The 13374-nt window shown below is 53.1% G+C and overlaps 1 protein-coding gene across 3 annotated transcripts in view; it reads left to right on the forward strand.

Moving 5' to 3' along the window:
• LUC7L3 (LUC7 like 3 pre-mRNA splicing factor) overlaps positions 1–13374 on the forward strand; it is a 381484-nt gene that overhangs the window by 65457 nt on the left and 302653 nt on the right. For all 3 annotated transcript variants that reach the window (XM_078654427.1, XM_078654426.1, XM_078654425.1), the window contains exons 2-3: positions 319–385; positions 9836–9875. In XM_078654427.1, the coding sequence (XP_078510553.1) occupies positions 319–385; positions 9836–9875 (107 nt within the window). The remainder of the gene's footprint in view (positions 1–318; positions 386–9835; positions 9876–13374) is intronic.

Raw genomic sequence — 13374 nt, forward strand, 5'->3', positions numbered from 1 at the left:
GTTTAATTAAATAGGTCCTGTTTTGCCAAATGCTTCTTGTCTCTCATTTTTTCAAGATATTTCATGTTCAAGCAACAATGGGGTGGACCCAAAGCCCACTTCAAGTATATTGTAAACAGTAGGTCTGATAGACAACTGCACTGTCAAAACCCACACCTAAAACGAAAGTCGCCTGAAAATTGTACATGAGATTGAAAATAGTGTAGCTGTAGTATGATGTGAAGAATTATGTTGTCTGATTTTCTTGCCATTCATTTATGATTGCTTTTGCATAACATTTACAACGGGCAATAAAAGATTGTTTTCCTTTTTTACTAGGTATGCAAATACTACCTATGTGAATATTGTCCAGCTGAATTATTTACTAATACACGTTCAGACCTGGGTAAGTTATATATGTTTATATTTTACAACAGATCATATTTTGAGCAAGGGATACCGGTTGCTATCCTATTATTAGTGCTTTCAGCTCATCTGAAGTAATCAATCTCACTATGTTTTTCAAATAATTTTTTTTTACACTTTTGAGTTGGTTGCATTTGATGCATGTTATCAAGTCACTGATCAATTGTTTTGAAGGGGTTACACAATTGCTGCAATGCGGGTCACATTTGTTGGCGTGCGCCGCTGTTGGGATTGATGCTTTATGGGGACGTTACCTAACTTGAAATGTGTCACATGGAATGTCCGAGGCATTCGAACTATGGTAAGGCGCCACAGGGTACATGCCTACTTAGTGAGGCGGGGCGTTCAGATAGCGATGCTTCAAGAAACTCACCTGACGCAGCAGGAGTGCAGGGCACTACAGAAGAGGTGGCGGGGACAGGTGTTTGGTACGACGTACTCTGCATTCGCCAGAGGGGTGCTGATATGGATTAGGGCGGGCACGCCATTCGAAGTTACGAGTCAGAGAATCGACTCAGAGGGCCGATATGTAGTAGTGGAGGGGCGGCTATATGGTAGGGAGGTGGTGCTGTGTAACATCTATGCCCCCAACGCTGATCAAGCGCATTTCTTCGAGGGTTTATCGCGCTCACTGGCGCACTATTTGGCAGGCCCTGTATTGCTGGCGGGGGATTTTAACTCCATTACTGATGTGCTGTTAGACAGGTCGCACCCGCCCCTAGTGGACTCCCCGGTGCGCCGACTTGCGACCCATAGGCGGGATTGGCAGGAAAAGTGGGGCCTAGTGGATGTGTGGAGGGCACAGCACCCCGAAACTAGAGATTACTCATACTTCTCCGCGCTGCACGATCTGCATGTTAGACTGGACTCAGTGCTGTGCAGCGCCTCACTGGCGAGTGCGGTGACCCACTCAGAGTATTTGTCCCGGACCATCTCTGACCATAACCCCCTGTTGCTCTCTATGCAGTGGCAGTTGGCGAGATCTGCGGTCCCAACGTGGCGACTTCGTCCGGAGACGCTGGAAGATCCGGTGTTCTGCGACGTGGTCCGCCAGGGAATAGACAGCTATTTTACGGAAAATGTTGGGTCGACGGCGTCCAGAGCGATTGAATGGGATGCAATGAAAGTGGTGGTGAGAGGGGTGTGTATGGGGCGGTTTCTGACCGTGAGAGGAACAGTGCTGAATGATCTTGAGAAGGCGGAGGAAGTGCTGAGAGGGGTGGAACGACAGAGACCCGAAAGGCCGGAGTTGCAGGAACGATTGTTGAAAGCTAAGGAGAGAGTGGCGACTGAGACGGAGAGATTGAGGTGTTTTGATTATAAATTGTATGCTGTCAGAGTGCAAGAGGAGCGGGACAAAGTGGGCACGCTCCTTGCGAAGCTGGCTGATCCGAGCCCTAGAGGGTGCCCGATCATGAGTGTGCGACGAGAGGACGGGGAAGTGGTCTACTCGCAGTCTGCGGTCCTGGGGCGCTTTCAGTCCTACTATACGGGACTGTATGCTAGCCACCTCGACGCAGCTGCTACGGAGATAGAGGATTACCTGGATCAGATCCCTTTGCCGCTACTGGATGTGGAGGATGCTCGGGACCTGGGAGGCCCCATCACCCTAGCAGAAATAAAAGGGGCAATTAGTCATATGGCGCGGAATAAGACCCCAGGGGTAGATGGACTACCGATAGAGTTCTACGCTAAATTTACAGAGGAGTTAGCGCCCAGGCTGCAGATTGTCTACGCGGAAGCGAGCCGGGTGGGGCGGTTGCCTGACTCTATGAGGGAAGCGCTGGTAGTGCCGCTGCTGAAGCCGGGCCGGGATGTGTTGGATGTCTCTTCTTACCGCCCATTGTCTATGCTAACTGTAGACTACAAGATCTTGAGTCGTATTCTAGCTACCAGGCTCCTGCCACTGATGACCTCCCTGGTGCATGGGGATCAGGCGGGATTCATCCCCTCTAGGAGCACATCGATGAATATCCGTCGGTTGATCGGGGTCATTGATGATGCTGCTACGGCGGAACAGGACCCGGTAGTGTTGACGGTCGATATCGAAAAGGCATTTGACAGTTTAGAGTGGAGTTATCTAGACAGCGTGCTGCAGAAATTCGGAGTTGGGGAAGAGTTCCGAGGTTGGACGAGAGTGCTTTATTCCTCGGCTACGGCGCGGGTGCGGCTGGGGACCATGATCTCTCCGGCCTATCCGGTTTGCAGAGGCACGAGGCAGGGCTGTTCACTGTCCCCTCTGCTATTTGCCTTAGCGATGGAGCCGCTAGCGGCGCAGGCAAGGTCGGGCATCGTCTACGACGGGATTGCACAGGTACCCAACTCGCACTATATATCGTTGTATGCCGACGACCTGTTGTTGTACCTAGCGGATTCTGGGAGGGCACTGGAAGGCGCGGTGGACATGTTGGGCAGGTTCGGCAGGCTGTCAGGCCTCAGGGTGAACTGGTCTAAGACATGTGTGTTTCCGTTGCGAAAGTCTACGCTCTGCCCGCAACTCACGAGACCGGTAGTGTGGGAACCCTCTTGTTTTGTTTACCTAGGTGTGCGCATCTACCACGACGCAGCGGACCTCCTTGAGGGGAACGTGGGGCGCTGCATCCGAGCGCTGAGGGGCAGTACGGACTTCTGGGCCTCTCTCCCACTGTCCGTGCTCGGTCGAGTAGCACTGTTGAAAATGGTGGCACTCCCGCGGCTCCTTTATTATTTTAGAACACTGCCGGTATGGATCCCGCAGGGAATCTTTAGGGAGCTGCAGACGTTGGTGACTGGCTTTCTCTGGGGCCGGGGTCGCCGGAGGGTGGCTTTGACCACCTTGATAAGACCCAAGTGCGAGGGAGGGTTGGCAGTCCCCGACTTTGAATTATATTATCTGGCGGCGCAGTTACAGGTCCTGACACAGAACGTGGCCAGAGAATTTAGGGGGCCTGATACTGCCCGAGGGGTGGGCGTTCGGAGGCATGTCCTGTCCTCTATCGTGATGCAACAGAGACTGGCGGGAAGAGATCTCACGATGGAGGAACGGACGCTGAGATTATGTTGGAATAGGAACCTGAAGAAGGCTGGGAAGCGCCGGCCGTATGCGCCGGAGATTCCGCTGGGAATGCTGACCGCCTTGCCGCACGGGGGGGATTGGTCCCCTTTATTAACGTGGGAAGAACTGGGCTTGCAGATGGTGGGAGACCTCTATGTGGACGGGACGCTGGCCCCATTCCAGACTTTACAGGACCAATTCGGCCTGCCGGGTGGCACCTTCCTGTTGCATGCGGCGGTCGTAACGGCGATGCAGCGGCATTGGGGGGGTGGACTGGTGGAACCGGAGGTGACGATGGTGTGCCAATATGTGGTGATGGCCGCGGGCACCGTCAAGGCGGTAACGTGCCTCCACAGCAGAATGTTACGTGAAGGACTGGTGCCTTTGGTTGAGTTGAAGTCTCGATGGGAGGCCAGTATAGGCAAACAAATCCCGGATACCGTGTGGAGCCAGGTGTTACACAGGACCTGGAAGGAGACGAGGAATGCGAGGTTCCAGCAGGTGCATTTTTTCGTTCTCCATAGGGCGTATTTGACCCCGGAGAGATTACGTCGACACTTCCAGGTGCTTGACGCCATGTGCCCGAGATGTCTAGAACCTGAGGTAGACCTGGACCACATGCTGTGGGGGTGCCCGAAACTAGGGGACTACTGGCCGGAGGTGGGGGAACTCCTGAACGCTGTCACGGATAGGGAGGTGGATTTTGACATGGCTGCCTGTCTGCTTCTTTGGTTCCCGCACACTAAGAAGACCAAAGTGACGAGCAAATTCATTGGGATGGGCTTGATTCTGGCACAGCGCGAAATCACTTGGCATTGGAAGTCTAAAGAGGGGCCGTCTGTGCGGAGATGGAGGAATGAACTGTTGAAGTGGTCGGGCTGTGAGAGTGTGCTCAGGATGCGTCAAGCGACCAGAACTGGCAACGAGAAAAGTTTAGAACTGGCGCGGTCCTGGGAGCTGGTAGTGCAGGCGTTAAGGGACTACATGACTGAAGGCGAGGAGCCTGACCAGGTATAGGAAGGGATTCCATGGGGACTACTTGTTTGTCTGTTTCTCCTGGTAGATGTCCATCATTAGAGCAGGAAGGGAATATGGGAACCCGCATTAGCAGCAGTTGGTGGGGGGGGGGGGGTTAAGGGAAGACACCGAGGGAGGGGGAGGCTGCCGCCTGGCGGCAGCCTCCCGGAACTGGGTAGCCCTGGGAGATTGACTCGGCGATGGGTGAGAAGTAACAATGGAATGGCCTAGGGCTAGATGGAAAAGGTTGGGTTGGTTGTTATGGGGTAAAAGCGGATATGATATGTTATAACTGACCTATGGCCCGGACAGGGCAGGCACTGAGGTACCTACAGCGAACTGGTTAATTGCTGCGCCGCCCAGCCTCCGGGATGTGGGCTAATCGGCTGTGTATTGATTTGCTGTTATACTGCGAGCTGGGGGCCGTCAGTGTATAGGTTGGCCTATTGAAAGGGTTTATTTCTGTTTCTGCAATAAAAATATATTTAAAAAAAAATCAAGTCACTGATCAATGACATGCCGCAGAGTTATTAGGATTGTTTAAAAAAGGTATATAGTCACACTGCTTTGAGATCAAAAGTTGTTCTATGATTTCCTGTAAGCGTCATCAGGCATTCAAGTGCAAGTGAAGTCATGTGGCTGGCGAAATGTCGCCCCCTGGTGTTATGAATACTCTTATCCCTAATCCATGCAAAATGACCTGTTGTGATACAAGGAGACACTTGTAAACACTCGAACGATACACAACTGGACAGTGAGGTGCAACTTGCCAATCAGGCAGTAGGTTACGTGTTATAAGGCAAGTTATTAGGTCTGATGTTAGCCAAGACCTTTTATGTTTTATAAAAATTAGATGTATATTCTATTTTCTTAAAGGGGCTATCAGACAACTCTCTTAATCCATTGGTCTGTTTTTGTCATTCACATTTTCTTCCTGCCAGTACAGCATACAGCTTGGGTCAGTAGGTAAGCCCACTTCAGAAATAGTCTACCTTTACTCTGAGTGAATGCATTCTGTCCTTTTACAAGGAGCACATCCTCATACAAGTCATTGTACTTTAGTGCCATGGGCTACTATGGTGATTTGTGCTATTCAATGAATCCGGAGTTGTGAAGCGCCCTACTCACCTGTGACGGTCTCAAGGTGCTGGGGGTGGGGGGGTTCGCAGCTCTGTTCAGTCGAAAAGCTTGGTCTTGAGTGTTTTCCTGAAGATGTTCAGGGAGGGGGAAAGTCTGATGTTGATCGGGAGTGCGTTCCAGGTCTTGGCCGCTATGTGGGAGAAGGCTCTACCACATGTCCTGGCTTTGCTGATGCGCTGTGTTTCGGCGAGGGCGAGGTTGGCGGATCGGAGGTTTGGGTACGTGGAAGGAGATTCTTTCGGTGAGGTATTGGGGTCCGGTGTTGTGGAGACATTTGTAGGTGTGTGTGAGTATCTTGAAAGTGACTCTTCTGTACGGGCAGCCAGTGGAGGATGCTCAGTTGTTGGGTGATGTGTTCCTGTCGAGGTATGCCGTGGACAAGTGTAGCCGCGGTGTTCTGTATGGTCTGTAGTTTGTGGTTGAGAGACTTGTTGATCCCAGCGTAGAGGGAGTTTCCGTAGTCTTCTGCTTGTTATGAGTGCGCGGGTGACGGTCTTCCTTGTTTCAGGGGGGATCCATTTGAAGGTCTTTCTGAGGATGCAGAGGATGTTGAAACAGCTGGAGGCAATGGCGTTGACTTGTCGGGTCAAGGAGAGGGAGGAGTTGAGTACGATTCCGAGGTCTCGGATGTGGTCCCTGGGAGGGCTTCCGAGGGCAGTGGGCCACCAGGTGTCGTCCCAGGCTGAGAGGGAAAGGGCCCTAGTATGGGGACTTCTGTCTTATCCGAGTTGTGCTTCAGGCAGTTGTTGCTTATCCCCAGTATGCGACGTTCTTCATTGCTTTCTGGAAGTTGAGTCTGATGGTGAGGGGGTCCTTGGTGTGGGAGAGGATTAGCTGGGTGTCATCAGCGTGGGATACGATGCTGAGTCTGTGGTGTTTGACGATGGAGGCGAGGGGCGCCATGTAGATGTTGAAGTGTGTGTGGCCGAGTGACGAACCTTGGGGTACTCCGCAGTTGATTTCCGTGGGTTCGGAGAGGAAAGGTGGCAGTCTGATCCTTCCGGTTCTACCGGTGAGGAAGGAACTGATCATTTGAGGGTGGTTCCCCACATGGCGGTGTTGTGGAGTCTGTTGGTGAGTGTGCGGTGGGAGACGGTGTTGAATGCTGTGGAGAGGTAGAGTAGGATCAGGACCGTGGTGTGTCCTTGGTCGAGGAGGATGCGGATGTCTGTGGCGGCGAGTAGCGCGGTCTCAGTGGTGTGGTTGCTTTGGAATCCGGATTGGGAGGGATCAAGGATGGAGTTTTCTTCGATGAATGTTAGCTGAGCATTGACCATCTTCTCTGCGTCTTTGGCCGCAAAAGGGAGGAGGGAGATGGGTCGGTAGTTTTTGAGGTCCATCTGGTCCGCTGTTTAATTCTTGAGCAGGGGTCTAACTTCTGCGCGCTTCCAGTCGTCGAATGTGCTGGTCTTGAATGTGGTGTTGATGGTGTGTCGGATTTTGGGAGTGTTGGCGGTGGTGGCTCTGTGGTAGATGTGTGGTGGGCAGGGGTCCATGGGGGCTCCTGAGTGAATGCCCTTGATGGTTGAGGTGATGTCCTCAGTGGTGGCTGGTGTCCAGCGTGAGATGGTCGGTCCGTTGGTGTTGCTGGAGAGGGTGGTGGTTCCGGGGTCAGGTGTTAGGTCGTTGAAATGTTCGTAGAGACCCTTGATTTTCAAATGGAAGTAGGAGCTGAGCTTGTCGCAAAGGTTCTGGGAGGTTGTGTGTCCGTGGTTTCGCTGGGTGGCTTGGTGAATTCCTGGATGACGCTGAAGAGTTCCTTGGAATTGCTGGAGTTGGCAGCGACCTAGTTTTGGATGAAGGTTCTTCTGGCGACTCTGATGCGTTGGTGGTATTCTGTCATGGCAGTCTTGTAGGTGGTGTGATCTCCTGCAATTTTGCTGCTTTTCCAGTTCTTCTCGAGACGTCTACAGTTGCGCTTGGCTACTTGGAGGTCGTTGGTGAACCAGGTGGCCTTTCTGGGGAGATGCCTGTTGGAGCTGCGTAGGGGTGCAAGTTTATCTGCGCAGTTGAAGATCCATGTGTGGAGTTCTTTGGCGGCGAGGTTGGCGTCGGTCGAGGTAGTGTGGGCGTTGCAGATAAGGGTGTGGTTGAGCTGCTCTTCAGTGATTTTTGTCCAGTTCCTCCATGGCGGGCGTGTAGCTGGTTTGGGGGCAGTGGGTTTGTCGACGTTGAAGTGTACGCAGTGGTGGTCCGTTCATGGGGGTTGCGTAGTGTGGCTGAAGTGAATGTTGTTCCCTCCTGCGACAATGGGGTCGAGGGTGTGTCCTGCCTTGTAGGTGGGTGTGGTGACGAGCTGTTTCAGGCTGATGTTGGCGAGGTTGTGCAGGGAGGGTGATGGAGTTGAGTTAAGTGGGGTTGTCGAGGTGGAAGTTCAGGTCACCGATGAGTATGTAGTCCATGGAGGCTATGGTGTGGGGTGCGAGGACGTCCTCAATGGTTGTGGCAAACAAGGCGCGAGGTCCAGGTGGTCTGTAGGGCAGGATGCCCCAAAGAGTGGTTCTAGGGCTGCGGAGGTGAAGTCAGAGAGAGTTCTTGTGTGTGATGGCGAGTCCACCACCTGGGTGGTTGGGGTGGTCTTTCCTCTGGATCTTGTATCCGTCTAGGATGCCCGTGTCTATGTCGGGTGCGGAAGAGGCGTTGGTTCAGTTCTCTGTAAAGAAGGCGACATCTGGTTGAGGGTGTCTAGGAGGACCCAGAGTTCTGTGGCGTGTCTGTGTAGGGAACGCACTTTGAGGAGGGTGCACCTCAGGGTTTCGGGGGTGTTGGCGTTCTGAGCGGTGTTGATGATGCTGCTGAAGGTTTGGCAGCAGTGGTGTCAGGACAATTGTCCGTGGGTGCTGCTTTGCGTAGACATCAGGCAGTCTATGTCCTTCCGGTGTTGAGGGCGAGGTGGGTAGTTGCGTCGTAGCATAGGGTAGTTGTAGATCCAGGGTTCCTGGCGCTGGTCGTGGTTGGCTCACAGACGGGTTCAGGTGGGCACGCGTCCGATGTGCGGCCGTGCAGCGGCCTCCATAAAATAGTGGTGGGGCAGGGAAAGCGCAGCTGGGAGGCGGGATGGGGGGAAGCGGCAGGCGGGGAAGTAGGCGTGGTCACCAGGTGGCAAGAATCAACAGTGGGGCAAGAAAAAGTGACAAAATTAACAAAAATTAACAATAAAGCAAGAGAGCTACGGCACTAAGTCAATAAGTCAGCCTGAATACCAGGCAAAACAGAGCAAAACCAAAGGGGAGGATGGACGGAGTGTTGAACATTGCAAGGACTCACCCTCAGTCAACTGATCTGGCTTTAATCCATCATCCTTCTTTAGCTCACTCCGCCAACCTAGTTCAGACTTGGCCATATGCAAATCAGTCTGACCCTGTGCGTCATGGGAACAGTCCAGCCCGAACTGCCAAGCCAGGTCTTCCCTGGACCGGAAATAAGCATCCTGGGACCGCTTTCTGGCTAATCAGCCGTCATCAGCCAGGCTAGCTTGAATCCAGTGTCAAAGTGAGCAAGGGACCCACTTCTGGGCATACCCTGCCAACTTAGGGCGAACAAAGCAAAACCAAAGGGGATGATGGACGGAGTGTTGAACATTGCAAGCACTCACCCCCAGTCCTGGCCCTAAGTGCGCCAGGTATGCCCAGACGTGGGTCCTGGGCTCAATGTGCCACTGGAATCAAGCTATCCTGGCTGAAGAGGGGTGAAACCCCGAAACCGGTCCTAGGACTTGTTTCCGGTCCAGGGAGGATCTGGCTTGGCAGTTCGGGCTGGACTGTTCCCATGAGGCACAGGGTTATGACTGATTTGCATATGGCCAGGTCTAAACTGGGGTGGCATGGTGAGCAAAAGAATGATGGATTTAACCCAGATCCCTTGATTGGGGGTGAATGTTTTGATTTGTTCTGAATTCCGTCCATCAATTGTGTGTCTTTTACCAGGCAAAACGGACCAACACTTATTGAGACCAAACAAATATTTTTGTTTTCAGCCAATGTGATTTTCTTTTAGATTGAGGACCCAGCAGCCTCCCCATCACTATTGTGTTGCAAAAACCATGAAAAAACAAGCATTGACAAGTCTAAAAGACTGATAGCCAATGTTAAAACTTATGCTTTGCTAATGCTTGTTTATACTAGACATGTGAGTTTTGAAAGCTAATGGCAATATGTGGATTAAAAAACTTGTGAGTCTCATCTGTATTGCTTGCATTCAATAAACCGATACAAGAAAACGTGTATTTTTATATTTCAGGCCCATGTGAAAAGATTCATGATGAAAATTTACGTAAACAGTAAGTGTTTATTTACGTGTAAGTTAAATATTGTTGACAGTTGATTAGACTGTAGTACATTTAAGATTCTGGCCTAATTATTAAACCATGCTGTTCTAAAATGGCATTTTCATAAACGGGCAGCTTTAATTTATATAAGATATATACATTAACCCAAAAGTTACAGTTTACTTTTAGTTTATTTAAAATGAGTCTGATTGCTATAGGAATAGGGAAGATTGCAAATTGTGTTGTTCCAGGACGCTGTGTTTTCAGATCCAAATTAGTTTGCCTATCAGTTTTAATGGTGAACCAAATATTTAAAAAAGAGAGAAGAAAATAATAAGTTGAATGTCAGTGGGGTGCAGTTGGACCCTTAAACGACTTACCTCGTGGGTATCAAACATACCTGAACAGACTCTTTACAAACTTTTTTAAGGAGGTCCATCGGCTCCGGAGATGGGAATCTATTACTGGCCCAGTTGATGCTCCAGCCTTATGTACCAATTGTCCTCATGCAACAAGGAACTTCTGTTATAGAAGGGTGCCTTTTTGATGGTCATAACATAATCATCTGAAAGAGACACGTTCGTGATAGATTCCTTACCTTAGAATATCCCCAGGCGTCAGGCTGGATCCGGAAAGTTTTGCTTAGCAGTACCCTTGCACGTCAGTAGGTGGTGTCCTTCAGCTCCACGTCCGTCACAGGCATCGTCAGCCCCGAGATGACGTCACGGAGAGTATTTAGGCGCCACCCATGCACACTGACGTCAGTTCTTTCTTTTTCCGCGCCAGTAAGCGCAGATCCGGATTGAGCATGTACCTTGGTCTCTTTTTGACTGCTATTTTGAGACTGTCTTCCCACTTTTCTCTTGGTGCACGTAGGGATGCCCGGCTTTAAGTCCTGTGGGACCTGTCACCGAAACATGTCGGTAGCGGACCCCCACGATGTTTGCCTGGAGGCCGACCACGACTTCCGGGATTGCCGTGCCATGGCCCCCAAGGCCTTGCGGGAGCGGTGTCGGAAGTTGCTGGAGGTCCAGCATTCGTTGCCTCGCCGCTCCAGGTCTAGGGGCCATTCCCGGGACCACTCGCGGGACCGGAACAGTCTCTCCTCGGACTCCAAGTCTTCAACTTCGGATTCCGGTAAACATCGCCATAAACAGAAGTCGAAGAAGCGTCCCCCCGTTTCTCCTCGGAGGCGGATGATGGGGACAGGGGCCTCGCCCCTGCGGCTCCTCTGGAGCCTGTGAGTCCTGCGGCCTCCCCACCATACCCGGGTCCGTCGGCGACTCCCGCACAAATGCAAGAGTTCCTTGCTGCCTTGGACCGCCTTTACAGGCCTTGGGCTCCAGCGGCTGCCCCTTTCGGGCCCCGCGGACCCGTGTCCAGATCCGCTGGCCCTGCGGCTCCGCCATCGGCGCCAGCCTTGGCGCCACAGGATCCTGCGCCGCTGGCTCTGGCCCCAGCGACACGAGATGCGTCATTGCCGGCTCTGGCGCCACCCTCTCCTCCACCCTCTGTGCTATTCTCTGCTCCACCCCCCGCGCCGCACTGGGTACAGTTCATCCCACCCTTTCCCCGGTTCCCAGACCATTTTGTTCCAGCCTGGGACCTGCATTGGGAGCCGACCCCAGTCTGGCCCCGACTGACGCAGTTCTCTGCGCCGTTCGTGCCTCCTCTGGCTCTGCCGCCACAACTGGCCCCCCCTACGCCAGATCCGGACGACGACTGCTTGCTCGGCAATGTGACTCCGAACTCGATTGGGTGGACGACTTGGAGGATGCGGGAGACCTCGATGTCTCTTCTGACCCAGGGTCCACCTCTCCCCCGCCTACTATGGAGGAGGGTGCATCCTATATGATGGTCGTCCGTCGAGCTGCTGAGGCCCTCAGCCTTGACCTCCCCACAGTGGCCCTTAAGACCAACCTCCTCTCGAGGTGCTCCAGACAGCGTCTACTTCATCGGAGCCGCTGCTTCCCTTTAATGACGCCCTTACAGAGGTCCTTCTGGGCACTTGGTCGAGGCCAGCCACGGGGATCCCGGGGGATAAAAACGTTGCCAGACGCCACCGACCGGTTGCCCTGTGACCTCGCTTTCTTGACCACTCAACCTATGCCTGAGAGCCTGGTCATTCAGGCCTCGACGTTGCAGAGTGCCTTTTCCACGGCCCCGCTGGATAAGGACTCTAAAAGGACCAGTTTGGGAAGCGGTTGTTCTCTTCGGCCAAACTTCGGGTTGCGGTCGGTGAACACCGCCTGCTTGTTGGGCCGCTACTCCCATGCGGTGTGGGATGCCGTTGCTCAGGTGTTGCCTCAGTGTCCTGAGGAGGTGCAGGCTACCCTTTCTCAGGCGATTGCTGAGGGTAAGGATGCGGCTAAGTTCGCCATTTGGTGTGGGTTGGACACTGCTGACTCACTGGGCAGGGCGATTTCTACGACTGTGGCGTTGCGGCGCCATGCCTGGTTGCGTTCGAATGGGTTCTCGGCCGATGCCCAGAGTTAACTCATGGACATGCCTTTTGATGGCACCCACCTGTTTGGTGACAAGGCTGACAGTGCACTGGAGCGCTTTAAAGACTCGCAGGCTACGCTAAGTCCTTGGGTCTTTCTACTAAGAACCCAGCCCAGGCACGTTCATCCACCATGCCTGTGCAGAACCAGCCCCAGCGAGGTCGCGGTTTTCGCAGGGGCGGTTCGGGGAACCAGGTTGCTGGTCCCTCCACCTCCACTCCCGCTGCTTCCGCCTCTAAACTCTCCTAATCTGAACTTCAGGGAGCATCCCACGCCGGTGGATGGCAGGATTCGCCGCCACCTCCCCCACTGGCACGAGATTACTTCGGACAAATGGGTGCTGCAGATAATCTGCCAAGGTTACTCCTTTCCCTTTCAGTCCCCACCCCCAGCCATGCCACATCGGGTCCACCGCTTGTCGGGGGATCATTTGGCTCTTCTCTGACAGGAAGTCGCAGCCTTCTTGGCCAAGGGGGCCATCAAGTGCGTTCCTGGGCCAGAAGTAGGGAGTGGTTGTTATTCCCACTACTTTCTGGTCCCCAAGAAGGACAAAGGGGGTCGTGTCCTATCTTGAACCTTCGGGACGTGAATTGCTTCCTCCGGAAGGAGAAGTTCAAGATGCTAACTCTGGCTCAGGCCTTGACTCCCCTCGACCCTGGAGACTGGATGGTGGCGTTGGACTTGCAGGACGCGTATTTTCACATCCCCTGTCATGCCGGCCCACCGGCGTTACCTGCGGTTCTCGGTAGGCCAGGAGCATTTTCAGTTTACTGCGCTCCCCTTCGGCCTTATCAGTGACCCTCGGGTGTTCACGAAAGTGATGGCGGTGGTCGCAGCTCATCTGCGCAGGTTAGGGGTGTCAGTCTTCCACTACCTCGACGACTGGTTGTTGAAGGCGGGCTCGCCCCAGGCAGTCGTCACCCACCTTCAAACTACGGCCGACCTCCTGCATTGGCTGGGGTTCTCCCTCAATGTGCCAAAGTCGCACCTGAGTCCCTCTCAGAAAC

This window comes from Lissotriton helveticus, chromosome 7, assembly GCF_964261635.1.
Source record: "Lissotriton helveticus chromosome 7, aLisHel1.1, whole genome shotgun sequence".
Lineage (NCBI taxonomy): Eukaryota > Metazoa > Chordata > Amphibia > Caudata > Salamandridae > Lissotriton > Lissotriton helveticus.